This window comes from Coregonus lavaretus (genome assembly GCF_964263955.1).
Source record: "Coregonus lavaretus genome assembly, chromosome: 23".
In the NCBI taxonomy this organism is placed as follows: Eukaryota; Metazoa; Chordata; class Actinopteri; order Salmoniformes; family Salmonidae; genus Coregonus; species Coregonus lavaretus.
In genome coordinates, this window is record NC_140010.1 from 5,696,130 (window position 1) to 5,723,158 (window position 27,029).

At 47.8% G+C, this 27,029-nt stretch overlaps 1 protein-coding gene and 1 long non-coding RNA gene across 2 annotated transcripts in view; both read left to right on the forward strand.

The window, feature by feature from the left end:
• Nucleotides 1-15,071, forward strand: part of LOC311150585 — a 70,971-nt gene extending 55,900 nt beyond the window's left edge. The window contains exon 3 of the long non-coding RNA XR_014615122.1: nt 15,013-15,071. This is a non-coding gene — a long non-coding RNA (uncharacterized lncRNA). The remainder of the gene's footprint in view (nt 1-15,012) is intronic.
• A 41-nt stretch (nt 15,072-15,112) lies between these two features.
• On the forward strand, nt 15,113-26,295 carry LOC311098843 (zinc finger E-box-binding homeobox 1-like; the record flags this gene model as incomplete). The annotated part of the gene is made up of 8 exons (XM_084139411.1): nt 15,113-15,207; nt 15,480-15,685; nt 17,601-17,730; nt 18,316-18,782; nt 18,984-20,366; nt 22,195-22,357; nt 25,355-25,903; nt 26,093-26,295. The coding sequence occupies exons 1-8, from the start codon at nt 15,114-15,116 to the stop codon at nt 26,293-26,295; spliced, it is 3,195 nt and encodes a 1,064-aa protein (XP_083995537.1). The 5' UTR covers nt 15,113.
• Nucleotides 26,296-27,029: the final 734 nt, after the last annotated feature.

Here is a 27,029-nt window from a genome sequence, read left to right on the forward strand (position 1 = left end):
TTCGAAGATGCTCTAATCCAGAGCGATATACAGTCAGTGTTTTCAACTAAGTTTAGTAGAGAAAACATCTCACATATCACAGTCATTGCAAGTAGACCCTTCTTCGAAATAGCTGCTATCAGCAAAGGAAGAAAAAACGATTGCAGGTGTGAATGCAAGAAGCAGAACATACAACCACATTGCTGTTTCGTTTTTGTTTGTTAACATCTTTTCATTGACTTTAGACCAACTTCAACTGATAATGGCAGTGAAACATTATGCACATTCAAGAGGTAGGACAACTACATTTACATTCTGTTGCTCCAGAGAGCCCAGGCGTTTGGCCATAGCTTCAACTAAGAGTTTCCTTTTTCCCTTAACCCCTGAATAGAGAATGTACTTACATGTTCTCTGTTATGTCTGTTTCACGTGTCTTAAAGCAGTGAATTAGGGTCTTCCTTCCGACTAAGACTGGCACCCTATTCCCTACGTAGGCCCTATGGGCCATGGTCAAACATAGTGCACTGTAAAGAGAATAGGTGTGGTTAAGATGCCTCTGTTTGTGGATGTGCTGTAGTATTGAATATTTCTCTCTCTCTCTCTCTCTCTCTCTCTCTCTCTCTCTCTCTCTCTCTCTCTCTCTCTCTCTCTATCTCTCTCTCTCTCTCTCTCTCTACCTCTCTCCCTCTCTCTCTCTCTCTCTCTCTCTCTCTCTCTCTCTCTCTCTCTCTCTCTCTCTCTCTCTCTCTCTCTCTCTCTCTCTCTCTCTCTCTCTCTCTCTCTCTCTCTCTCTCTCTCTCTCTCTCTCTCTCTCTCTCTCTCTCTCTCTCTCTCTCTCTCTCTCAATTCAATTTAAGGGCATAATTGGCATGGGAAACATATATTTATATTGCCAAAGCAAGTGAAATAGATAATAAACAAAATGAAATGAACAATAAAAAATTAACAGTAAACATTACACTCACAAAAGTTCCAAAAAGAATAAAGACATTTCAAATGTCATATTATGTGCAAATAGTTAAAGTACAAAAGGGAAAATAAACATAAATATGGGTTGTATTTACAATGGTGTTTGTTCTTCACTGGTTGACCTCTCTCTCTCTCTCTCTCTCTAGTTAGACTAGATATGTCACAGGACATTGGGCTCTGATGGTATTCTGCTGACACTTGATGCCAGCTCATTTACACACACTCATACTGAGAACAAAATGCTTATCTGTGTGCTGCTGAAATCAGGCCTGCATGACTCCACTCATACTGAGAACTGAAATCAGGCCTGCATGACCCCACTCATACTGAGAACTGAAATCAGGCCTGCATGACTCCACTTTCCCTGCTATGGCAAATCTCCCCTGCTACTGCGAGTCTTTCTAACATAAAATGTATATCCACAGAGGACCACATTTCATAGGCTGCGTTCCAAATGTCACTATGGGCCCTGGTCAAAAGTAGGGCACTATGTAGGGCAGGGCTCTCCAACCCTGTTCCGGAGAGCTACCCTCCTGTTGTTTCAACCCCAGTTGTAACTAACCTGATTCAGCTAATCAACCAGCTAATTATTAGAATTAGGTGAGCTAGATTAGGGTTGGAGTGAAAACCTACAGGACGGTAGCTCTCCAGGAACAGGGTTGGAGAGCCCTGATGTATGGAACAGGATTTGGAACACAGACAGTGTAGCTACTAGTCCAGCACAGGATGGTGGCACCTTAATTGGGGAGAACTGGCTCGTGGTTATAACTGGAGCGGAATCAGTGGAATGGTATCAAATACATTGGTTTCCAGGTGTTTGATGCCATTCCATTTGCTCAGTTGAGGCCATTATTATGAGCTGTCCTCCCCTCGGCAGCCTCCTGTGTAGTCCAGTAACCCAGTGCCAACACTGTGGACAGGTGCGTTAGGCTGCTTGCCTAGCTAGCTAACTGTCCGTTTGGAGACAGTTGTGACTTGTAATCCCTCCACCTGCTCCCATCTGTCTCACACAGTACACTCCTCACTCACCAAATCCCTCTCGCACCAGCCAGGGTTCTTCGTGAGAAAGAAACACACTGTGTTGATTGAAAAGGGATGTAGTGCCAGAGAATGCAACCAAAGCATTTGAAACAATGTTTGTTTCACGTCAGTCTTTGTGAGAATTGTTGAATAACATGTACATTTTCTAGATCTGCCTTTGTTGGTGTCCTTTCTGAGAGAAGGAGAGGAACATTGGGGTGGTGGACCTTGATGGGAGGTTACTCCATTATTGTCTTGATTCATTTACCCTCTGTTGGCGCCACCCAGCTCCTCTTTGTGGTACTGGGAGCTTTTAAGAACCTGGCTGATTTTCATAAAGCAGCTAAACCAAGCTCAAGAGGATGAGTGTCACTCTACCTGGTGTTATCAACATGATCAGGCAGACAGACAGACAGGCAGGCAGGCAGGCAGGCAGGCAGGCAGGCAGGCAGGCAGGCAGGCAGGCAGGCAGGCAGGCAGGCAGGCAGGCAGGCAGGCAGGCAGGCAGGCAGGCAGGCAGGCAGGCAGGCAGGCAGGCAGGCAGGCAGACAGACAGACAGACAGATAACCTAATAGATATGGGAATTTATCAAAATTGGGTTTGTTTTCTAATTCTTTGTGGATCTGTATAATCTGAGGGAAATATGTGTCTCTAATATGGTCATACATTTGGCAGGAGGTTCAGAAGTGCAGCTCAGTTTCCACCTCATTTTGTGGGCAGTGTGCACATAGCCTGTCTTCTCTTGAGAGCCAGGTCTGGCTACGGCGGCCTCTCTCAATAGCAAGTCTGTACATAGTCAAAGCTTTCCTTAATTTTGGGTCAAGTAATTATATTTTAGTTTTCTCATGATTTGGTTGGGTCTAAATGTGTTGTTGTCCTGGGGCTCTGTGGGGTCTCTTTGTGTTTGTGAACAGAGCCCCAGGACCAGCTTGCTTAGGAGACTCTTCTCCAGGTTAATCTCTCTGTAGGTGATGGCTTTGTTATGGAAGGTTTGGGAATCGCTTCCTTTTAGGTGGTTGTATAATTTAACGGCTCTTTCCTGGATTTTGATAATTAGCGGGTATCGTCCTAATTATTTTCTGTATGCATTATTTGGTGGTTTACGTTGTACATGGAGGTTGTTTTTGCAGAATTCTGCATGCAGAGTCTCAATATGGTGTTTTTCCTGTTTTGTGAATTCTTGGTTGGTGAGCGGACCCCAGACCTCACAACCATAAAGGGCAATGGGTTCTAGAACTGATTCAAGTTTTTTTTGCCAGATTCTAATTGGGATGTCACATTTTATGTTCCTTTTGATGGCGTAGAAGGCCCTTCTTGCCTTGTCTCTCAGATCGTTTACAGCTTTGTGGAAGTTACCTGTGGTGCTGATGTTTAGGCCGAGGTAGGTATCGTTTTTTGTGTGCTCTAGGGCAGCTGTGTCTAGATGGGATTTTTAACCGACCAGCTCGATTCAGTCTTATGTAGCAAAATTTGAAATTGTGTTTTTTACATTGGATAAAAGTACAGACTCAGAGCTAGAAAATGGTATATCATACACACATCATACATACATCATATACAGTTGAGGAACAATGGGAAAGCAATTCTGCTTTGAAAGTTGATAAACTTGTAACCCCACTTTTGAGAAAATTGCACCTTGAATGTTTTGGTACACCTACTGGAGAGCTGTTCTTTGTCTACACCCAGTATCTTTCATACCCTCTTAAGCCTTAGCCCCACCCATCTCTTTAAGGATTCACATGCATGACATCAGCAGCCTGGTGGTCCAAAATAGCATAACTGGTGTATTTTAACACCAATAAACCCATCCGTTTAAAAATGAATTTAGTATATGTCAATCTAGCAAACCAGGCAACTAAAAGCAACTTTCTAAACAATGTTTTGGTTCGTTTCTAGGTTGTTAGCCAGTTCAAATAATGACCACATCAAATAGCTGACAACTTCTTAACTTTAGCTAATTTGTATTCATTATTACAGGAAAATAAACTCACAACAAGCTAATTACAGAAAATAGCTTACGGTTGTGAGTGTGACGAAATAAAAGCAGGCCATTCTACCAGAGAATTTTACAACTTGGACACTGTCTCATTGGCCTAACGTTACTGTTTATATGCCAGTAGAGATATATATGCCAGTAGAGATATACAGTATATGGTAGTAGAGATATATATATTGCTGTAGAAATGTATATGGCTATAGAGATACAGTGCATTCGGAAAGTATTCAGACCCCTTGACTTTTTCTACATTTTGTTACGATACAGCCTTATCCTAAAATTGATTAAATAAATGTTTTTCCTCATCAATCTACACACAATACCCATAATGACAAAGTGAAAACAGGTTTTTAGAAATAAAAAACAGAAATACCTTATTTACATAAGGATTCATACCCTTTGCTATGAGACTCAAAATTGAGCTCAGGTGCATCCTGTTTCCATTGATCATCCTTGAGATGTTTCTACATCTTGATTGGAGTCCACCTGTGGTAAATTCAATTGATAGGACATGATTTGGAAAGGCACACACCTGTCTATATAAGGTCCCACAGTTGAGAGTGCATGTCAGAGCCATGAGGTCGAAGGAATTGTCCGTAGAGCTCCGAAACAGGATTGTGTCGAGGAACAGATCTGGGGAAAGGTACCAAAAAATGTCTGAAGCATTGAAGGGCCCCAAGAACACAGTGGCCTCCATCATTCTTAAATGGAAGAAGTTCGGAACCACCAAGACTCTTCCTAGAGCTGGCCACCCGGCCAAACTGAGCAATCAGGGGAAAAGGGCCTTGGTCACTCTGACAGAGCTCCAGAGTTCCTCTGTGGAGATGGGAGAACCTTCCAGAGGGACAACCATCTCTGCAGCACTCCACCAATCAGGCCTTTATATTAGAGTGGCCAGACAGAAGCCACTCCTCAGCCTGAATGCCAAGCGTCGCGTCATGTCTGGAGGTAACCTGGCACCATCCCTACAGTGAAGCATGGTGGTGGCAGCATCTCAGCCAGCCCCACCCTCTTCTCAGCCAGCCCCACCCTCCTCTCAGCCAGCCCCACCCTCCTCTCAGCTGGTATTGTATTGTTCTCCTCTCAGCCAGCCCCATCCTCCTCTCAGCTGGTATTGTATTGGTCTCCTCTCAGCCAGCCCCACCCTCCTCTCAGCCAGCCCCACCCTCCTCTCAGTCAGCCCCACCCTCCTCTCAGCTGGTATTGTATTGGTCTCCTCTCAGCCAGCCCCACCCTCCTCTCAGCCAGCCCCACCCTCCTCTCAGCCAGCCCCACCCTCCTCTCAGCTGGTATTGTATTGGTCTCCTCTCAGCCAGCCCCACTCTCCTCTCAGCTAGCCCCACCCTCCTCTCAGCTAGCCCCACCCTCCTCTCAGCTATCCCCACCCTCCTCTCAGCCAGCCCCACTCTCCTCTCAGCCAGCCCCACCCTCCGTCAGCTGGTATTGTATTGGTCTCCTCTCAGCCAGCCCCACCCTCCTCTCAGCCAGCCCCACCCTCCTCTCAGCCAGCCCCACCCTCCTCTCAGCTGGTATTGTATTGGTCTCCTCTCAGCCAGCCCCACCCTCCTCTCAGCCAGCCCCACCCTCCTCTCAGCCAGCCCCACCCTCCTCTCAGCTAGCCCCACCCTCCTCTCAGCCAGCCCCACCCTCCTCTCAGCCAGCCCCACCCTCCTCTAAGCTAGCCCCACCCTCCTCTAAGCTAGCCCCACCCTCCTCTCAGCTAGCCCCACCCTCCTCTCAGCCAGCCCCACCCTCCTCTAAGCTAGCCCCACCCTCCTCTAAGCTAGCCCCACCCTCCTCTCAGCTAGCCCCACCCTCCTCTCAGCTAGCCCCACCCTCCTCTCAGCTAGCCCCACCCACCTATCAGCTAGCCCCACCCTCCTCTCAGCCAGCCCCACCCTCCTCTCAGCTGGTATTGTATTGCTTCTTTTAGGAATTAAACACTTTTAGTGTTGTTTACAGGTTTAAATCAAAAAGCCACCATAGATAATAGAACAGTCCGTTGGCGGGTCGAGTTGATGTTAAACTCGGTTAATGAACAAGCTTGTCAAACAACATAACTTCAATTATACAATATATTACCTTTTGTAGGTAATTTATGTCTGTCACCTGCCTTTCTCCCAAAGCTCCAGAGATCAACACATTGTCATTAGTCATATATAGCTATTTACACACTAGAGACCAGGTATTGTTACCCACTGAAGTTAGTGGTTGTATCCCAAATAGCACCCTATTCACTATATAGTGCAATACTTGGGCCTGGTTCTATGGTCCCTATGGGCCCTGGACAGGAGGCTGCCTGGAGCCTGATGTTAAGAAACAGGAAGTTAGGGTCAAAGGTCAGTGGAGCTGGAGCTGGAGGCAGCTGTTAAATTACTAACACTAACACACGCAGACGGACGCACACACACACACACACACACACACACACACACACACACACACACACACACACACACACACACACACACACACACAGTCACACACACTCTCTCTCTCCCACTCTCTCTCTCCCTCTATCCATCTTTCTCTCTATCCATCTCTCTCTCAACCCATTTATCACCTGCTGCAAACAGCTTGAAATCTTTCAAATACTTTGAGTGTTTGTTCTAGCCTGCCTGGGGTGCCAGATGGGTGGGGTTTTCACCTTTTCTACTACTCTATTGGTGCCATTGTAGCAGGCAAGCTCAATCAAGTCTAGATAAAGTATCTGACATGGTTTCAAATAGTATTTCAACCCAGGTCTGATGATTTCCTGTTTTTACTCCTCATTGATATTGAACATCTGCCTGTTCCGTTGAGGCTCTGACTGCTTGCCCTTCATATGTGGCTTTCAATGGGAATTACTAAAGTGTGATGAATCACAGAGAGATCAAAGCGCATCATTCATAGGAAGAGAAAAGAGAGAGTAAGAAAGAGAGAGAGAGGGGCAGAGAGAGAGGTAGAGAGAGAGGTAGAGAGAGAGGCAGAGAGAGAGGCAGAGAGAGGCAGAGAGAGGCAGAGAGAGAGGCAGAGAGAGAGGCAGAGAGAGAGGCAGAGAGAGAGGTAGAGTGAGAGGCAGAGAGAGAGGCAGAGAGAGAGGCAGAGAGAGAGGCAGAGAGAGAGGGAGAGGGAGAGTGAGAGGCAGAGAGAGAGGTAGAGAGAGCTGTAGAGAGAGCAGGATTGTTTTGGAGTGCTGGTAAAGCATGAGGTCATGGGATGTGAAATGGTTGAGTTAAACTTGAGAGTTAGCAGGAGTCCTGTAGCCTGGGCTCCTCCCCTTCTTTTAGGGCCTTCAGCAGCAGAGCCCATAGAAGTAGAATGAGTAGAACCGGTCGAACCTCTGACCATGGCAATTTGACTGGTGAATGGGGATTCTAATTCTACTCGTTCTACTCTATTCTAATGATATGGCTCTCTCAGTCTGCACCGGTCCCTGTCTGGGCTGCTCTAAGCAGGAAGGGGCGGGGTCTGCTGGCACAGGTCCTGGCACTGTTTAAAATGCTTAATCCCCATGGCAATGCTTTAGCTGCCTGCAGAAGTGTTCAGTCGTCGTAGCGATGGCTCGGATCCCACTTCCTGGAGAGGAAACCAATAAGAGCTCTTCTCTTCAGACTGTAAACTGTATCTCTAATTGACTGTCAGTCATACTAAGAATCCATTGAACCTTCCTAACCCATCCATGGGTTAGGAAGTCCCTCTCTTAGGTTGGATTCTATCCAATCCACTTTATATCAGATTTGGGAGCCTATTGAGAAGTATGTTGTGTTAATTGGAGGAAGTGGAGGAAGGGTGGTGAAATGGGTAGAACAAAGCTGTGTACCAGTACGTCCTTAGGTCACACACACACACACACACACACACACACACACACACACACACACACACACACACACACAGCTATGTCTTAATATACTTTTTGGGGACCTACAATTGATTCCCATTAAAAATCCTTACCCTAACCTTAACCCTAACCCCTAAGCCTAAAATAGCCTTTTAACAAGTGAGGTCCGGCAAAATGTCCTCACTTCACTTAATTTTAGTTGGTTTACTATTCTTGTGAGGACTTCTGGTTCTCAGTATAGTAAAACATGTACACACACACAGGTCACATCCCTCTCTAGTGTCACCTTTTAATCAATCTTAATGACCTCATTACTGGCTCTAAATCTCATCAGAACTACAGAGAAAACAAATGCTTTGCATTTACTACAAGATGCTTTTACATTTACAACGTCAGCACAATAACTGTTTGTCGGGAGCTTCATGAAATGGGTTTCCATGGCCGAGCAGCAGCACACAAGCCTAAGATCACCATACGCAATGCCAAGCGTCGGCTGGAGTGGTGTAAAGCTCACCGCTATTTGACTCTGGAGCAGTGGAAACGTGTTCTCTGTATGTCACCATCTGGCAGTCCGATGGACGAATCTGGGTTTGGCGGATGCCAGGAGAACACTACCTGCCCGAATGCATAGTGCGAACTGTAAAGTTTGGTGGAGGAGGAATAATGGTTTGGAGCTGTTTTTCATGGTTCAGGCTCCTTAGTTCCAGTTCTTAACGCTACATCATACAATGACATTCTAGACGATTCTGTGCTTCCAACTTTGTGGCAACAGTTTGGGGAAGGCCCTTTCCTGTTTCAGCATGACAGTGCCCCGTGCACAAAGCGAGGTCCATACAGAAATGGTTTGTCGAGATCGATGTGGAAGAACTTGACTGGCCTGCACAGAGCCCTGACCTCAACCCCATCGAACACCTTTGGGATGAATTGGAACGCCGACTGCGAGCCAGGCCTAATCACCCAACATATGTTCTCAACCTGACTAATGCTCTTGTGGCTGAATGGAAGCAAGTCCCCGCAGCAATGTTCCAACATCTAGTGGAAAGCCTTTCCAGAAGAGTGGAGGCTGTTATAGCAGCAAAGGGGGACCAACTCCATATTAAGGGCCATGATTTTGGAATGAGATGTTCGACGAGCAGGTGTCCACATACTTTAGGTCATGTAGTGTATGTGTATTAAAGTAGTCAAAAGTCTAGTATTTGGTCACATATTCCTAGCACGCAATGATTACATCAAGCTTGGGACTCATATCTTGTATCTGCAGCCTTTCAATGAACCGATACACTGAAACTAACATGTCTGTAGTACAGTTGAACTAAGGGAATGAACGAATTGACTGCCTCCTTTCATGTGGATGGCTAAAGGGATTGTCTGTTGGTTGTTGTCTCATCGGTGATCTACATCCGTTACTATGCTGTTACTAAGAAGAAATGCTACAAGGTAGAGCTACTGTATGTTACCACAGCTACTGTACAGCAACTACTGTATGTTACCACAGCTACTGTACAGCTCCTACTGTACGTTACCACAGCTACTGTACAGCACCTACTGTATGTTACCATAGCTACTGTACAGCGCCTACTGTATGTTACCATAGCTACTGTACAGCACCTACTGTACGTTACCATAGCTACTATACAGCTCCTACTGTATGTTACCACACCTACTATACAGCTCCTACTGTATGTTACCATAGCTACTGTACAGCACCTACTGTACGTTACCATAGCTACTGTACAGCCCTTACTGTATGTTACCATAGCTACTGTACAGCGCACATTATTGTCTTGAGTTGTATCCCAATCCATGAGTTGATTCAGTAAACTACACACTAACCTGTACTCCTGTCTCCTACCTCGTGATAGGCCTATTCTCCACAACAAGTCAGCATTCCATTGTACTGTGGACCATGTGTAACCTGTGCGTGTGACAAATAAACTTGACGAGAGTTGGGGTACTGCTTTCGTGAATTGAAATCCCATGTGCTATGTGTGCAATGAGAGAGAGAGAGAGACCCTTTGACCCTGTTCCTCCTTGTTAGCCAAATAGCCAACTTTGCCTGAGCAAACAGAAAATTCAAAAACACACATTTGGCCTTTTCCTTATTTGAATACCTGTACCCCATTTTAAACATTCCAACAGAGACATTAATGGCATTAACCTGGCGCACACAGAAAACACATGAATCACAGTTTCACTCATGACACAGAATGGACACCCCTGTCCGACTCCTGGGTCGACCTGTGCCAACCAGCTGTTAGTGGCCAGGGCTGCATGTAGAACCCTCCACTGGAGGTCCCCTGACCTCTTTGGTACTGGGAGTTTGTAGAGCCCCTCCATCTAAAACCCACCATACTCTCCGCCCCACATACTCCCTGCCACTGATGAGCCTTCACTCCTGTTAGGCTCCTAATGTTCCTTACCTTAATGCAGAGTTTGTAGAGGGCTTTACCTCCCACCCCCTCAAACTCCCCAAGGCTCGGAGTTTTAAAATCTAACAAGTCCTCCAGACCCCCTTGCCAGTCCCCAGTCTCTGCCGTCACCTGCAGTGGTGGAAACATTGGCAGTCTCTCCCCCTTTGGCCGCTCAAATACCCCCCTTACCGGCTAAGACAGTGCCTCCTGTACTTCCCCCAGGAATCTCTCCAGCAGCCTAAGAGATGTTAGTCCTGTTTGTTGTGCTAGGACTTCTGGGGTTTTCCACCCCTCCTCTCCCAGCAGTCGCAGGTCACCCATCCTTAGTAAACCCGCTGCCATCATTCGCCTCTGCAGGTTGGTCGACTGAATCGATCTCAAAAGGATGGCTGGGTTGTGGAAGATCGGCTCCTCCCACAGCCCAGGCTCCACACCCCCTTTTCGTGTGGGCCTTAGCCCTGCTGTACTCAGCCCCTCCAGCCTCATGAGGAATAGCTGCCGGTCCAACCCTAATCCGCCAGCTCTCCTCAGCAGCGCGCATGCTGGTTCCCTCCATCCGACATCAGTATGGTACAGCAGTCTCTGTGCCACTTTTAGTCTGAATGCAGCCACCCTGCTCTCCAGTTCCACCAGGCCCTGTCCTCCTTCGTTTACGGACATATACAACACTGCCGCCCTCAGCCAGTGATGGCCCGACCAGAAAAAATCCACCAGCTTGCGTTGCAGGTCTGCGAGCAGACTGGCGGGGGGGTTTGAGGACAGCCAGTTTATGCCACAGGGAAGATGCCACCAGGTTGTTGATTATCAGCACCCTCCCTCTCTATGACACGTGGGACAGGAGCCACCTCCACCTGGCCAGTCTTGGAGGCTCCAGTCCTTAAGTTCACACATGTCCCCTTTTTTGGGCAGGAAAGTCAGAGCCGCCCGACGGCAGCTCATTGGCAACTCTCCTACCCCGACGCACTCACGCAACACATAAAATAAGTCCAGTCCAATTATTCCCCAGAAGTTTTTATAAAACTCTGCTGGGAGTCCATCGACCCCCGGTGCACGGCCGGGGGACATCTGGGTTACGGCCTCTGCCAGTTCATGGGACAACAGGGGAATGTCCATTTCATCCCTCTGTGCCAGAGAGAGCTTAGGGAATTCTGCAAACAAAACCTGAGCACACATAGGATCACACAGTTCTGCCCTATACAACTCAGTATAAAACTCCACAGTCCGCTCCCGAATCTCCCCCACCACAGAGGTCACCCGCCCATCGGACAGCCGTAGACAATACATACCCTTGGCTTCACCACTCTGTCTTTCCAAACCAAACAAGAAGGAGCTGGGAGCATCTATCTCCTTGAGCATGGAGAACCTAGCTCTTACAAGTGCCCCCTATGCTTTAACCTGGAAAAAACTGCCCAGGTCCCTACGTAGTTCAGCTAAATTAGCCTGGAGGCCTATATTGCCTTGCCCCACCAGCTCTACCTCCATCTCACTAATACTGCACTCGAGTTCCCCCAATACTCTCCTAGCCTCTGAGGATGAGAGAGCTGTATACTGTTGACAGAAAGGCCGAATTTTGACTTTTCCCACATCCTACCATTGACTCAGAGACTCATACTCTTCTCTTCACTGCCCCCACCTTTCCCCAAAAGTCTGGAAACCTGAGCAAAAAGTGGCATCTTGTAAGAGCTTTACATTAAACTTCCAATAGGATGCCTGCCGAGGCCCTGGTGAAATAGACAGCCGAGCCATGGTTATGTGATGATCCGAATAACCCACCGGGAGAATGGTAGCGCCCAACAGCCTATTGCTCTGATTCCTGGACATGTAAAATCGATCATGTCGGGCTGCACTCACCCTAGCCCCAAAGACCTTCACCCATGTATACTGTCTTGTGTTGGGATGTCTAGTTCTCCAATCATCCACTAGGTCGAACTGATTAATGATGTCCCTTAACACCCCCACTGAGCCTGTATTTCGTAAAATCCATTGTACAGTTCCAGTCCCCGCCGACCACCAGCGTCTCCTCAGGCGCTACCTGTGAGAGTTCCTGTCTAAGACACCCAAACAGACGTCCCCTCTCTCTCCCTGTGTTAGGCACATACACATTTATAAAGACAAAACTCCTGTTGTTAATTTCTGCTTTTACTACAAGCAGTCTACCCCTACACAACTCCTTTGAGGAGCACATTTTTACAGACAGACCCGGTACAAAAAGGACTGCCACCCCTGCACTAATATTTGTCCCATGGCTCAGCACACGTGTCCCTTTCCACCATAGCCCCCAATCGACTTCGTTCACCACATCACTATGCGTCTCCTTCAGAAACTACACCTGTACTTTTTTCTTTTACATATCCACCCAACACACTCCTCTTTCCCGCATCTCTGGCGCCATTTATATTAAGCGAGCCTACCCAAAGAGTCTCCATAAGAAGTGGGAGAAAAGCCAGCAAAGAAAGAGACCAATAGCAAAGCTCAAAAAGCCCCAGTGCCAGAAAAAAACTATTGATCTAAACAGCATCTGAAGGTAGACCTTTACGCACGGTTGTGACCCACTTCCTCAACCTAAACCGTTTCCTGGGTGAGAGGACACCATGCCCCTCATTTTTCATAGCGTGTTGTACTGACCTTACAAATTTTCCCGGATCGCAAAAAAAAGCCTCAAGATTAACCTTTTTCCCATCAGTCTCATTCAGGAACCTTGACAGTTGTGACGAGTACTGAGGATACGAAGAGGTAGGACGCAGACGCAGGAATCAACAATGTAAAGGTTTACTTAACACTGAGCAAGAGAACAACAAAGAGCGAGTACACGACATGACACTAACAATCACACACAACACAACACAACACTGAACAGTCCAGGGCTATATAGGGGTGGTGATGAGATGATGAGGTGCAGGTGCGCTGGAGGTGATTAGGATGCGTTGGGTTTCCATTCCGGTGTTGCCGAGGTGGTGCGCTCAGACCGGTGGCTCAGTAGACCGGCGAATCAGAGCACCGGAGGGGAGCAACGGGAGGAGACGTGACAGTAGTTCCCTCACCATGTACTTTGACCCCTCTGCCTGTCTGGCTGTCAGCTCCGGACCAATTGAGGAGGAGTCTGAAAAGAAAGCATCCTCTTCTTCAGACTCACTTTCCTCCATCTCCCATCCTAACCACCTGCCCTTCCTCTCTAGTCTGGGCCTCCCCCCCAGCACCACACCAGCCTCTCCCCTCCCACCTCCTTTCTTCTCCCCCTTTTTCCTCTTCCGCCTGACACCCTCCTCCACCCCCCCTAGTCGCTTACCCTTCCCCACTATACTCTCCTCATCCACTAGCATAACCTGACTAGGCCCAGCCTCGTCTACACCACCATCTATGACATTACTAGACTCAGCCTCATCTACACCACCATCCATAACATGACTAGACCCAGCCTCATCTACACCACCATCCATAACATGACTAGACCCAGACTCATCTACACCACCATCCATAACATGACTAGACCCAGCCTCATCTACACCACTATCCATAACATGACTAGACCCAGCCTCATCTACACCACCATCTCTAGCATGACTAAACCCAGCCTCATCTACACCACCATCTGTAGCATGACTAAACCCAGCCTCATCTACACCACCATCTGTAGCATGACTAGACCCAACCTCATCTACACCACCATCTGTAGCATGACTAAACCTAGCCTCATCTACACCACCATCTGTAGCATGACTAGGCCCAGCCTCTGCTGCCTGCGTCTCATGGCCCCCTGCACGTTGACCTCGATTTCCCCCACTGGTGCTTGTACCCTCACCTTGTCTACGGCCTTTATGTGGGCACGCAAAGCTCTTATGCCCCAAATCCCCACACTCAAAGCACCGTAGACTATCTGTGCTGGCAAAACCTGCGTAGAGCCCCTCCCCATGCCTCACTTTAAAGTTCACATTTAACTGTTGCTCGTTGTTGTTCAGAAACATGAACACTTGCCTCCGGAACGAAACAACATGCTTGACAGCATCTGCCTGAAAACCTGCCGACAGTACACGAAAACCGCTAGCAAACTTACCAAAAACGATTCAGCTCCTTCCTGATTTGATCATCCGTAATAAACTGAGGCAAATTTGCAACTACCACCCTTACAAATATTCCACTAGAAATGAGCCTACCCACCAAATTTGCTCTTTTCATGAACACAACCATAGCTTTGTTCATTCTGGAAGCGGAATGTATAAATTCAGCTCCTACCTGTTCGCCGACCGCGAGCAGAACTCCTCCACCTTAATTCCATTCTCAGGAACACACCTGAATCCATGCCGTAACGACAGCGTCTCCTCCGCGCTAGGCTGTGAAGCCATCTGACATACCACACCGTTCAAAACCCCAGGAAACTAAAACTCAGTCCTCTTCCTCCCTAACTTTGGGTACCGTTAAAACAAACATTGCATTAACCCTCCACCATAGAAAATAAAAAATGAAAAGAGAGAGAGAGAGAGAGAGAGAGAGAGAGAATCTTGTCCCAGGGTCTTGTACTTTAGTATGTACTCATGGCTGTGTGAAGGGAAGGCTGGTTATGAAGGCTGGTTGAGGTTATCGGCCCTGAGGCGCCCTCTAGCTGTCTACTGGCACACTGCACACAGAAAGAGGAGGGAGGACTGTCATCTCTCGGGAAGGAATGTGTCCACAGGGCTTTTTAGTCCACATACCTATCAACACATATTGCATGTACAAAGAGTTCTTCATATTTTAGATTGTAACTCCCCCCCCAAAAAACGTGTTGTTATATGTAATGTCATTGTAAACCGTTTGTGTTTGTGTTCCTGTGTTACAGTGAAGGAGGAGTGTGGCTCAGAAGAGGAGGATGAGGAGGAGGAGGAGGAGGAGGAGGAGGAGGAAGAGGAGGAGGAGGGAAAGGATGCTCTGGTAGAGGAGATGCTCCAGCAGGGAGACACGGCGGTCATCTACCCCGAGGCTCCAGATGACAAACAGAAAAGCACGCCTGAGAGAGGGGTCCCAGAGAAGAACGGTAGGCTACATCACTGCACCTTTCACAACTCAACACTTATTGAGACCCTCATACTATTGCTATCTTTGGCCTGCGTCCCAAATGTTCCCCTATTCCCAATGTAGTGCATTACTTTTGACCAGGCCGCATTTAAGTAGTGTACTATGTAGGGAATAGGGTGCCATTCGGAACGTATTCTGAGACCCTCATAATTGAGACCCTTATAGAGCTTCTGAGTTTGAGGCACCAATATATCTTCTTTGTTTTATAGTCTTATGTATTTTCCTCCTCAGTCCCAGGCACGCCAGACACCCTCTCTCAGCTCCTGACCTGTCCGTACTGCTCACGGGGCTACAAGCGCTACACGGCCCTGAAGGACCACATCAAGCTACGGCACGAGAAGAGCGAGGACAGCTTCAGCTGCTCTCAGTGCAGCTACACCTTCACCTACCGTACACAGCTGGATTGTCATATGACCCAACACAAGGATCCTGTACAGGTAGGCACCTGTGTGTGTGTGTCCATGTCCCTGTCCCTGTCCCTGTCCCTTTCTCTGTTCCTGTCTCTGTCCCTGTCTCTGTTCCTGTCTCTGTCTCTATCCCTGTCTCTGTCCCTGTCTCTGTCCCTGTCTTGGTTTCTGTCTCTGTCCCTGTCTCTGTTCCTGTCTTGGTTTCTGTCTCTGTCCCTGTCTCTGTCCCTGTCCCTGTCTCTCTCCCTGTATCTTCTCTGTCTCTGTCCCTGTTGCTGTTTCTGTCCCTGTCTCTCTGCCTGTATCTTCTCTGTCCTTGTCCCTGTCCCTGTATCTTCTCTGTCCCTGTCCCTGTATTTTCCCTGTCTCTGTCCCTGTCTCTGTCCCTGTATCTTCCCTATCCCTGTCCCTGTCTCTGTCCCTGTATCTTCTCTGTCCCTGTCTCTGTCCCTGTCCCTGTATCTTCCCTGTCTCTGTCCCTGTCTCTGTCCCTGTATCTTCCCTGTCTCTGTCTCTGTCCCTGTATCTTCCCTGTCTCTGTCTCTGTCCCTGTATCTTCCCTGTCTCTGTCCCTGTCTCTCTGCCTGTGTCTTCCCTGTCCCTGTCTCTGTCACTGTCTCTGTCCCTGTCTCTGTCCCTGTCTCTCTGCCTGTGTCTTCCCTGTCTCTGTCCCTGTCTCTGTTCCTGTCTCTGTTACTGTCCCTGTCCCTGTCTCTGTCCCTGTATCTTCCCTGTCCCTGTCCCTGTCCCTGTGTCTTCCCTGTTCTTGTCCCTGTCTCTGTCCCTGTCTCTGTCCCTGTCTCTGTCCCTGTCTCTCTGGCTGTGTCTTCCCTGTCCCTGTCTCTGTCCCTGTCTCTGTCCCTGTCTCTGTCCCTGTCTCAATGCCTGTGTCTTCCCTGTCTCTGTCTCTGTCTCTGTCTCTATCTCTGTCTCTGTCTCTGTCCCTGTCCCTGTCTCTGTCCCTGTCTCTGTCCCTGTCTCTCTGCCTGTGTCTTCCCTGTCCCTGTCCCTGTCTCTGTCCCTGTCTCTGTCCCTGTCTCTCTGCCTGTATCTTCCCTGTCCCTGTCCCTGTGTCTTCCCTGTCCCTGTCCCTGTCCCTGTCTCTGTCTCTGTCCCTGTCTCTGTCCCTGTCTCTGTCCCTGTCTCTCTGCCTGTATCTTTCCCAGATTTCCTGCCTATTCCCTCCTCATTCCAGGAATCTTCCAACTGGGATTTCTGGAAAACCTGGTGGTTTTGGGATAGTTACCAGTATTTTGCAACCCTAATGCTTTCATTGCTGGGGCTCAGTCCCCTGGCAGACTGCCTGGGTCATTAACATACTATAGAATGGGCAGTCCTCCCACTGACAACCATTAGTGTGATATAAATATAAATACCTGAATGTTTATCTGCTCCTGTTGAATACATTTTCTTTATGGATTTCTGTTTTGCATTACAATTCATCATTTTGTCATAACCCAAACCTAGCTTTATCACTGTCTGCTGACAAACAGGCACAAAGTAACCTCTGTTTAGATAATCAATGCGTTTTGGAATGCTTTTATTGATGTGATCCATTGGATTATGAGGCAAAGGATCAGAGACGTTGCATCCCAAATGGCAACCTATTTTCTTTTTATGCACAACAACAGTGAAAATGTACGCTGATCCGTTAAATATGTATGCCAAATCTTTTATCAGCTTTATTTGAATTCTCCCTTTAGCCTGTTCTTTGATGGAGCAATTTGATTAATGTGTCTGTATTTCAAATATGGCTATTTCTTTTACTGCTTTACTGGGAATTAACAGTAACAAGAGAGTACTCTTTAGACAGGCTGCTGTTGTGACATTACAAACATCCCCATCCCATGCACAACAAACCATTAACTACACTGTATCCATTTAATGACTGAAGAGTCCTCACTCACCGCTGTCTGTCTCTCTGTCTGTCCTATCTGTCTGCCAGCGTCATGTACCCCAGACCACCACCACCACAACCACAACAACAGGGGGGAACAGGAAGTTCAAGTGTACTGAGTGTTCCAAGGCTTTTAAATATAAGCACCACCTGAAGGAGCACCTTCGCATCCACAGCGGTGAGTAAAAATTAGCATCACCCCGGTCGCCATTGGCAACACACACACTTCGTCATCATGACTCATACCCACTGGGCACAGACGTCATTTCAATGTAAATTCATTGAAAATGGCGTGGAAACAACATTGATTCAACCAGTGTGTGCCCAGTGGGTAGTGTCTGCCTCCAAAATGGTACCCTATTCCTGACCAGAGCCCTGTATAGTGCCATTTGGGAGGCAGACACTGTGACTCACCTATATTCACGCTGGTGGTCCAGATGTACCGAACTTACCCTTTTCTCCTTTCATATGTTTAGATTATGCAGCTCTGTCATTTCAAACTCTTGATTATAATCATTGTTGAATCTGTGCTCCTGGCCAATGTGTCATCATTCTGTTGCTATTGGCTTCAGGGGAGATTATTACCTCAGCCTGTTTGTTAACGATAGGTTCACCTGAGTCCCAAATAGCACCATATTCCGACAGGGCTCTGGTCAAAAGTAGTGCACTATATAGGTAATAGGGTGCCATTTGGGACACAACCTCAGCTGTTCAGCTGTTTCCTTATTTGATTACAAAAAAATATATATCTCTTTCTTCGCAGGAGAGAAGCCATACGAGTGCCCCAACTGTAAGAAGCGTTTTTCCCACTCAGGTTCCTACAGCTCCCACATCAGCAGTAAGAAATGTGTTGGCATGGTGCCTGTCAACGGCACCCCCCGCCCAGTCATCAAGGTCTCCAACCAGACCCCCAGCCAGACCCAGCCCTCTGGCCCCACCGCGGCCCCCGTCCGAGTGCTCCTCCGGGGGGAGAAGACAGACGGCAAGCCCCTGCAGGAGCAGCTCCCCCACAACCAGATAAAATCTGAGCCAGTGGACTATGAGTGCAAGCCGGTGGCGGTGGCTCCTAACGGGGCGGCGGGGACTAACGGGACGGTGTTTAACGGCGGCGTGGTGCTACCCCAGGGCATGGCGTTGCCTCAGGGCATGGTCCAGGCGGTGGTACTGCCCACCATGGGTCTAATGTCTCCCATCAGTATTAACCTCAGCGACCTGCAGAACGTGCTCAAGGTTTGATTTGATTTATAATTGTTTTAATAACCCATATATTTGATCATTTATGGATACAATGCATTTTAAAGGATCTCTTTACTCAAAAAGTTCACTGTTGATATGGTCCTAAACGTTGCATGTCAGCAGTAAAGTTTTAAAGTGTGATGATGCAAAATGAGGATAACAACTTAGTTCCATGGTGGTCCTCTTATATCCAAGGTGGCCATGGATGGGAATGTGCTGCGTCAGGTGCTGGGGACGGCCAACGGGCTGGTGACCTCCAAGCAGGGGTTTGTGACACAGGCTGGGCAGCAGGTCATCTCAGCCATCAGCCTGCCTGGCTTCGTCGACCAGGACGGAACCACCAAGATCATCATTAACTACAGCCTGGAGCCAAGCCCAGCCCAACAGCCCACCGCCCCTCAGCTCCTCAAGAAGGAGGCTCCCCCTCCCACTACCAACACCGCCAGTACCACAAACACACAGCCAGCCTCCAAAGTAACAGAGAAACTCCCCCAGGACCTAAGCATCGACAAGACCGAGCCGACCGACTCGGAGTGCGAGTCTGAGAAGGAGAAGGAGAAAGAGATGGAGACGGAGGAGACAGAGACTGAAGCAGAGCAGACTGAAGCTGAGACACCAAAAGCCCAGACAGGCAAGACAGGGTGTCTGCTGTGTGACAACTGTCCTGGTGATTTGGATGCACTGCACATGCTCCAGCATTGTAAACCTGCCAATGGGGAGGGAGGTGACGACGGCCCCCTCGACCCCTCCATCGCCGCCCTCCTGGCCGAGGCAGGGATAACACCAGGCCAGCACCCTCTAAAGAACCTACTCTCCCTCCTCAAGGCCTACTTCACCTTAAACGCCGAGCCCACCGAGGAAGAGCTGGCCAAGATCTCTGACAATATCAGCCTGCCCGTGGACGTGGTCAAGAAGTGGTTTGAGAAAATGCGGTCTGGTCAGATCACGGTCGGACCCCCTGGTTCCTCTCCAGATGACTCTGGACTTTCAGATCCCAGCACAGAGACCCAGGTTGCCCAAGAGAAGAGTGGGACAGAGATAGAGGAGCAGCCTGCCTCAGCCCAAACACAGGAGATATCATCTTCCCAACCTCCCAGCAGTTCCCCTGCCTCGACCTCCTTGTCACCCTCGGTCTCAGCCTCGGCCCCCTCACCACTAAACCTCTCCTCCAGCGGCCTGGTCATCGTGAAGACTGAGGACGACTCGGAGCGCGAGGCTCAAGATCTTCCCCTGGACCTGTCCCTTCCCAAACAGCCCCAGTCACAGCCCCAGGTCCCCCATGTCCCCCAGGAGCAGCCCCTCAACCTCACCTGCCTGAAGGAGACACTCCAGCCCCAAGCGCAGCTCCCAGGCTTCCAGGGAACCACCAACACCATCTACGTCACCTCCTCCCCCCAAACGGCCATTTCCAGCCCAGTGAACATCATGAGCACCCAGCTAGTAGCCATCACCAACCAGGGCACCGGCACCACCAAACGGACCATCCTCATCCCCCAGCTCACCTATACATACACTACTACAGCAGCAGGCAGTGGCGCCGCCGGGGCCCAGAAGACCGTCATACTCAACGGCTGCCAGGTTGGTTTGTGACAGAGCTATTCAGAATATATGATTATGTGGGAGAAGACAATGTTAAGAGATAGGTAGTGTGGAAAGAATGCACTGTGAGTTTCCCCTAGTTTCCTGCTTCAGCTTTACTGACTAACCTGACTAACCCAGCCCTCAGGAGTCAGCCTGTATCTCAAATAGTACCCTATTCCATAGGTCTCTAGTCAAAAGTAGTACAGTATATAGGGAAAAGCATGGCATTTGGGACGCATCCTTACTCTGCCTGTGGAGAAAAGAAAGCCGTCCTGGCTCAATGGTTCGGGCTCCCTCTAGTCTTCCCTGTTATCTAATACTACATTAGAGCTGCCACAGCCTGGAGTTGAGTTGGATTCCTCCTGGAAGACTCAGGGGACCGTGTGTGTGTGTGTGTGTGTGTGTGTGTGTGTGTGTGTGTGTGTGTGTGTGTGTGTGTGTGTGTGTGTGTGTGTGTGTGTGTGTGTGTGTGTGTGTGTGTGTGTGTGTGTGTGTGTGTGTGTGTGTGTGTGTGTGTGTGTGTGTATGTGTGTGTAAGCAGAATGAATCCTCCAACGTATGTTAATACGTGTGAGCAGCTCAGAGCACAGCGTCTGTCTGAAAGCCCACGTGGGTGTCAGTGTCTGACAGGTGTGGCAGAGAGAGCTCTCTAAGTTACTCCTGGTGTGGCAGAGAGAGCTCTCTAAGTTACTCCTGGTGTGGCAGAGAGAGCTCTCTAAGTTACTCCTGGTGTGGCAGAGAGAGCTCTCTAAGTTACTCCAGGTGTGGCAGAGAGAGCTCTCTAAGTTACTCCTGGTGTGGCAGAGAGAGCTCTCTAAGTTACTCCTGGTGTGGCAGAGAGAGCTCTCTAAGTTACTCCTGGTGTGGCAGAGAGAGCTCTCTAAGTTACTCCTGGTGTGGCAGAGAGAGCTCTCTAAGTTACTCCTGGTGTGGCAGAGAGAGCTCTCTAAGTTACTCCTGGTGTGGCAGAGAGAGCTCTCTAAGTTACTCCTGGTGTGGCAGAGAGAGCTCTCTAAGTTACTCCTGGTGTGGCAGAGAGAGCTCTCTAAGTTACTCCTGGTGTGGCAGAGAGAGCTCTCTAAGTTACTCCTGGTGTGGCAGAGAGAGCTCTCTAAGTTACTCCTGGTGTGGCAGAGAGAGCTCTCTAAGTTACTCCTGGTGTGGCAGAGAGAGCTCTCTAAGTTACTCCTGGTGTGGCAGAGAGAGCTCTCTAAGTTACTCCTGGTGTGGCAGAGAGAGCTCTCTAAGTTACTCCTGGTGTGGCAGAGAGAGCTCTCTAAGTTACTCCTGGTGTGGCAGAGAGAGCTCTCTAAGTTACTCCTGGTGTGGCAGAGAGAGCTCTCTAAGTTACTCCTGGTGTGGCAGAGAGAGCTCTCTAAGTTACTCCTGGTGTGGCAGAGAGAGCTCTCTAAGTTACTCCTGGTGTGGCAGAGAGAGCTCTCTAAGTTACTCCTGGTGTGGCAGAGAGAGCTCTCTAAGTTACTCCTGGTGTGGCAGAGAGAGCTCTCTAAGTTACTCCAGGTGTGGCAGAGAGAGCTCTCTAAGTTACTCCTGGTGTGGCAGAGAGAGCTCTCTAAGTTACTCCAGGTGTGGCAGAGAGAGCTCTCTAAGTTACTCCTGGTGTGGCAGAGAGAGCTCTCTAAGTTACTCCTGCTGGGCTTTTTACAACTGATCTCTCCTCACATAAAAACGTTTGACAGTGGAAACACTGTGTTTAAATTTAATAAATTAGGATTATTAGGGGTAACCTATTGTTTTTGATGGAATTCCTCTCCCTAATAACATTATTATTATGATAAAAAAAATCTGTATTTTGCTTGGACAGGAGGAGAAGTCTGCCACCAGCTCAGAGGAGCAGAACAACTCGGACTCTTCCCCTCCGCAGAAGAAGATGCGTCGGCTAGAGAGCGGGATGTACGCCTGTGACCTGTGTGACAAGATCTTCCAGAAGAGCAGCTCCCTGCTCAGGCATAAATACGAACACACAGGTAAACAATATGGCCACTGGCTGCGGATCCATTGGGTCAGGGGCCGTATCTATCAAGCGTCTCAGAAGCCTTGTGTAGACCTGGCGCTAACGTGTCCTTTGTCCTGATATTGTGCACATTCTGATCGAGCCCACATTTTCAGAAATGTGTCTACATGTGATATTAAAATATGTCTGTTATCCGTCCACTGTATCCGCATTGTGACCAGATTTCCTGGTCCCTTCCTGTATGCAAATTATTTGACAGCTATTCTTTCAAAATAATATTTATTTATTTTAAGACACATATAGATGCCATAAGTCAATGGTGCCACCTGTCAATGATTTAGAAGGTGGGATAATGAGGATTTAAATGGTTTCATTGTCCAGATTCGTCAACACTTGTAAGATATCCAGACACGCTGCGTGCCTGACTACCTCCAGATGTGGGCAGGAAGATCTGATCACAATTAGACCACAATGCATCTTTTAACCGTCTACACCTGTCTGAAAATGTGGGCACAATCAGAATGTACACAAGATCGGGACAAAGGATGCATGTATAACCAGGTATAAACGGGGCTATAGTTGTAGTGCTGATTTAGGATCAGTTTTGCCTTTTAGATCACAATAAATAAGATTACGCGGACAGGGAGGACCTGATCCCAGATCAGCACTCCTACTCTGAGATGTTTGATACATACGGCCCCTGGTGTGGTGGAATTATTTTTGTATTCTTTTTTAATGAGAGCTGCCTGCCTTATACCACTCCTTCTCATCTGCACTATGAGACATTACTTCACTTGCGTGATATGAATGGGGATAACATTGACAGGCATTTAAAAGACCCAAGGGCTCTATTCAATCCGTATCGTGGAAGTTAAGTGTTACAGCGTGATTGAAATTTGAAAGCAATCTTCCCGCGTTAGCGGAGACTGCATTCACGGTAAACCAGGGGCAGGCAACTAAATTCAGCCTCGGGACGATTTTTGTCGGAGTGGATGGTCGGGGGGCCAGAACATAATTATAGTAATTTGCACACTGCAAATTGACCATAACTAAGCCCAAAAAGAGATTGTATTTGAAAATAACAATCATTAAATACCTTGATTACATTGAGACACAATCACATCTTTTTTTTAAATTTTCTTGTGAATACTTGGTGAACAGATTTCCTAAATTAAACAAATTTTTTGCTGAATTCCTGGTGATTTTTGTCTTTTTTTAAACCCAAAAGTAGATTATAATTTTATGTTGCTAAAAATGTTTAGGGCCCAAACAAAACTTGTGTGCCAGTTTTGGGCCGCGGGCCGTCTGTCGCCGACCCCTGCGTAAATGCTGAATATGTCGGCTCAATCGGAAATGACCTTCAGCTTTGAATAGAACCCTATGGTTTTTACCTGCCTACTGCTTTCGTTATAGAGAACCCAGGTTGCTTCTTCCCTGAATCTGGTATAACAGCCTAATATCGTCCTCTTAAACAGCCAAGCTAACATCCTCTTAAACCACCTAATGTCCCCTTAAACCACCTAATGTCCTCTTAAACTGTGGTCCTCTGTAGCTCAGCTGGTAGAGCACGGCGCTTGTAACGCCAAGGTAGTGGGTTCGATCCCCGGGACCACCCATACACAAAAAATGTATGCACGCATGACTGTAAGTCGCTTTGGATAAAAGCGTCTGCTAAATGGCATATTATTATTATTATTATTAAACCACCTAATGTCCTCTTAAACCGCCTAATGTCCTCTTAAACCACCTAATGTCCTCTTAAACCACCTATTGTCCCCTTAAACCACCTAATGTCCTCTTAAACCGCCTAATGTCCTCTTAAACCACCTAATGTCCTCTTAAACCACCTAATGTCCTCTTAAACCGCCTAATGTCCTCTTAAACCGCCTAATGTCCTCTTAAACCACCTAATGTCCTCTTAAACCACCTAATGTCCTCTTAAACCGCCTAATGTCCTCTTAAACCGCCTAATGTCCTCTTAAACCGCCTAATGTCCTCTTGAACCACCTAATGTCCTCTTAAACCGCCTAATGTCCTCTTGAACCACCTAATGTCCTCTTAAACCGCCTAATGTCCTCTTAAACCACCTAATGTCCTCTTAAACCACCTAATGTCTTCTTAAACCACCTAATGTCCTCTTGAACCACCTAATGTCTTCTTAAACCACCTAATGTCCTCTTAAACACACATGAATTATTGCTTATGAGATGCGTGTGTGGCCACTGGCTCAACCCCCTTTGATTCGATTTGGCGTTAATGGCTCTGGTGTGTGTCCCAAATGACAACCTATTCCCTATATACTGCACTTCTTTTGACCAGAGACCTATAGGAAATAGGGTGCAATTTGGGACGCACCCCTGGCCTGGCTCAGGACAAGCAGGCAGAGTCAAAATGATTTTTGAAAGGGGCTAGAGGGGTGTTTAACGGCCCGTTGGATGGGCCCAGTTGACCTTCGTCCCAAATGGCACCCTATTCCCTTTATAGTGTACTACTTTTGATGAGGGCCCATAGGGCACAGGTCAAAAGTAGTGCACTATATAGGGAATATGGTGCCTTTTGGAACACAACCCTCATCTCTTCTTCCTGGGTTCAATGAGAACCAGGTCCAGAATAACATATCAGCATCAGGCAGCTAGTTTGATCTCCATCTCCACATATTTTCCTATTGCAACAGACCTGCTAGAATCCTTTTAGGGGGATTTTCTTGAGTGTTTTACATAATTGTGAGAGTTTTTGTTATGCTATTGTTTCCACAACAAGTGCCGTTGGTTTCACAGTTAGTAAGTCTGCAGGCAGGTCAGTGATTGTAGAAAGTGACACCAGGCAGGCTGCCTGGGTGCAGAACTAATGTAATGGTAAAAGCAGTTCACACACACTCACACACACACACACACACACACACACACACTGCAAATCAAGAATAATGGGTTTCGGATTGATTTCTGTTGTAATGGCTGGTTGAGTTTGAAATAGTTTGAAACACTGAACCCTCCTGTGTTTCTGTTTTCAGGAAAACGGCCACATGAGTGCGGCATCTGCGACAAAGCCTTCAAACACAAGCACCACTTGATAGAACACACGAGACTGCACTCCGGAGAGAAGCCCTACCGCTGTGACAAGTGTGGCAAGTGTTTCTCCCACTCGGGCTCCTACAGCCAGCACATGAACCACCGATACTCCTACTGCAAGAAGGAGCCCCAGGGAGGGCGGCAGGGGGGACGTCAGCTCGGCATGAGCCCTGAAATGAGCCCCCAAACAGAGGAGCAGCAGTCAGACAGCCGTCCCACCTCCCCACCTTCCCAACTGGACTCAGACGAGAGGGAGAGTGAGGAAGAGCTGGAGGAAGAGGAGGAGGAAGAGGAGGAGGAGGGCATGGCGGCCATGAGCATGGACGACATACGGGTGGTGCAAGTCGGTGAGGATGACGAGGAGAGTGAGATCTACGAGGTGGAGGAGTTTAGGGAGGAGAGGAAAGAGGAGGAGGAAGAGGAGGAGGAAGGGAGCAGAGAGAAAGAGGAGGAGGAGGAAGGGAGCAGAGAGGAAGAGGAGGAGGAAGGGAGCAGAGAGAAAGAGGAGGAGGAGGAAGGGAGCAGAGAGGAAGAGGAGGAAGAGGAGGAGGAGGAGGAGGAAGAGGAGGGGGTACAGCAGAAGCAGGTATGTGAAGAAGAGCAGGATGAGGAAGGGAGGAGAGAGGAGGAGGAGGTTTGTAAAGAGGAGTCTCTACAGCAGGAGGATGTGTGTGAGGAAGAGGAGGTGATGGAGGTACAGGTAATGGGAGGTGTAGAGGAGGAAGAGGAGGAGGAAGGAGTGGCAGAGAAGGAAACCATAGTAACAGAGGAAGCTATGGAAACGGAGGACAAAGAACCGCATGTGGACAAGGAGGACATCCCGACGGAGGGGTTGGAAAACGGACAGAAAGAAACAGAGGAAGACAAGATGAACGGTGAATGAAGAAAATACATTCTCTGATGAAAATGGAAATCCTAGGTGTCAAATAGCAGGACAGGAAAATCTTGTCTTGTCGTCAAAAGAAGAAATAAAACAAAGATGGCTGCCATGTTGATGGTGTGTGTCGGTCCACTACTGTGTTGAAACCTAGGTGTGCCTGAGCTAGACATAAAAGAAGTGACTTTTTCTTGTGAAAAAATAAATCAGTGTTACTTAGACCTTGTTTATAGACGTATAAAATGAAGAAAAAAACAGCCCAACGACTTGTAAAAGTTAGACCTGACCTTTCAATTATTTTGTTACTGAGAGTGAGACATCTGATCCCAGGTCATTTCTGTTTGTCAGTGTTATTTTGACTAATTTTACCACTCTTGTTTTAATCTCTTAACCTGTACAGTTGAAGAAACATTTCTATACCTTTTTATTGCCAATGAAGATGTTTGCTAAAATCAGTATTTTATTGAGTTGTAAAGTAAAAAAAAAAAAAAAAATGCACTACAGTAATCCTGGTTTACATTTGTAACCTATGGATACGACATGCCTCATGATGTGTTGTCCACCCTTCAGTATTATTGTGTTCACACTAGCTGTACATACTCTTCATGTTAGCTAACGTTAGCATAGCATTTTGTTTTCAGTTGGTTTGTTAACATTAAGAAGGAAAGAGGATTCTGGGGGTATTGATGGGAGGGGTTAGCCTGATTGCCAGTCTGATAGTGCTAGCATGTCAACTCCTC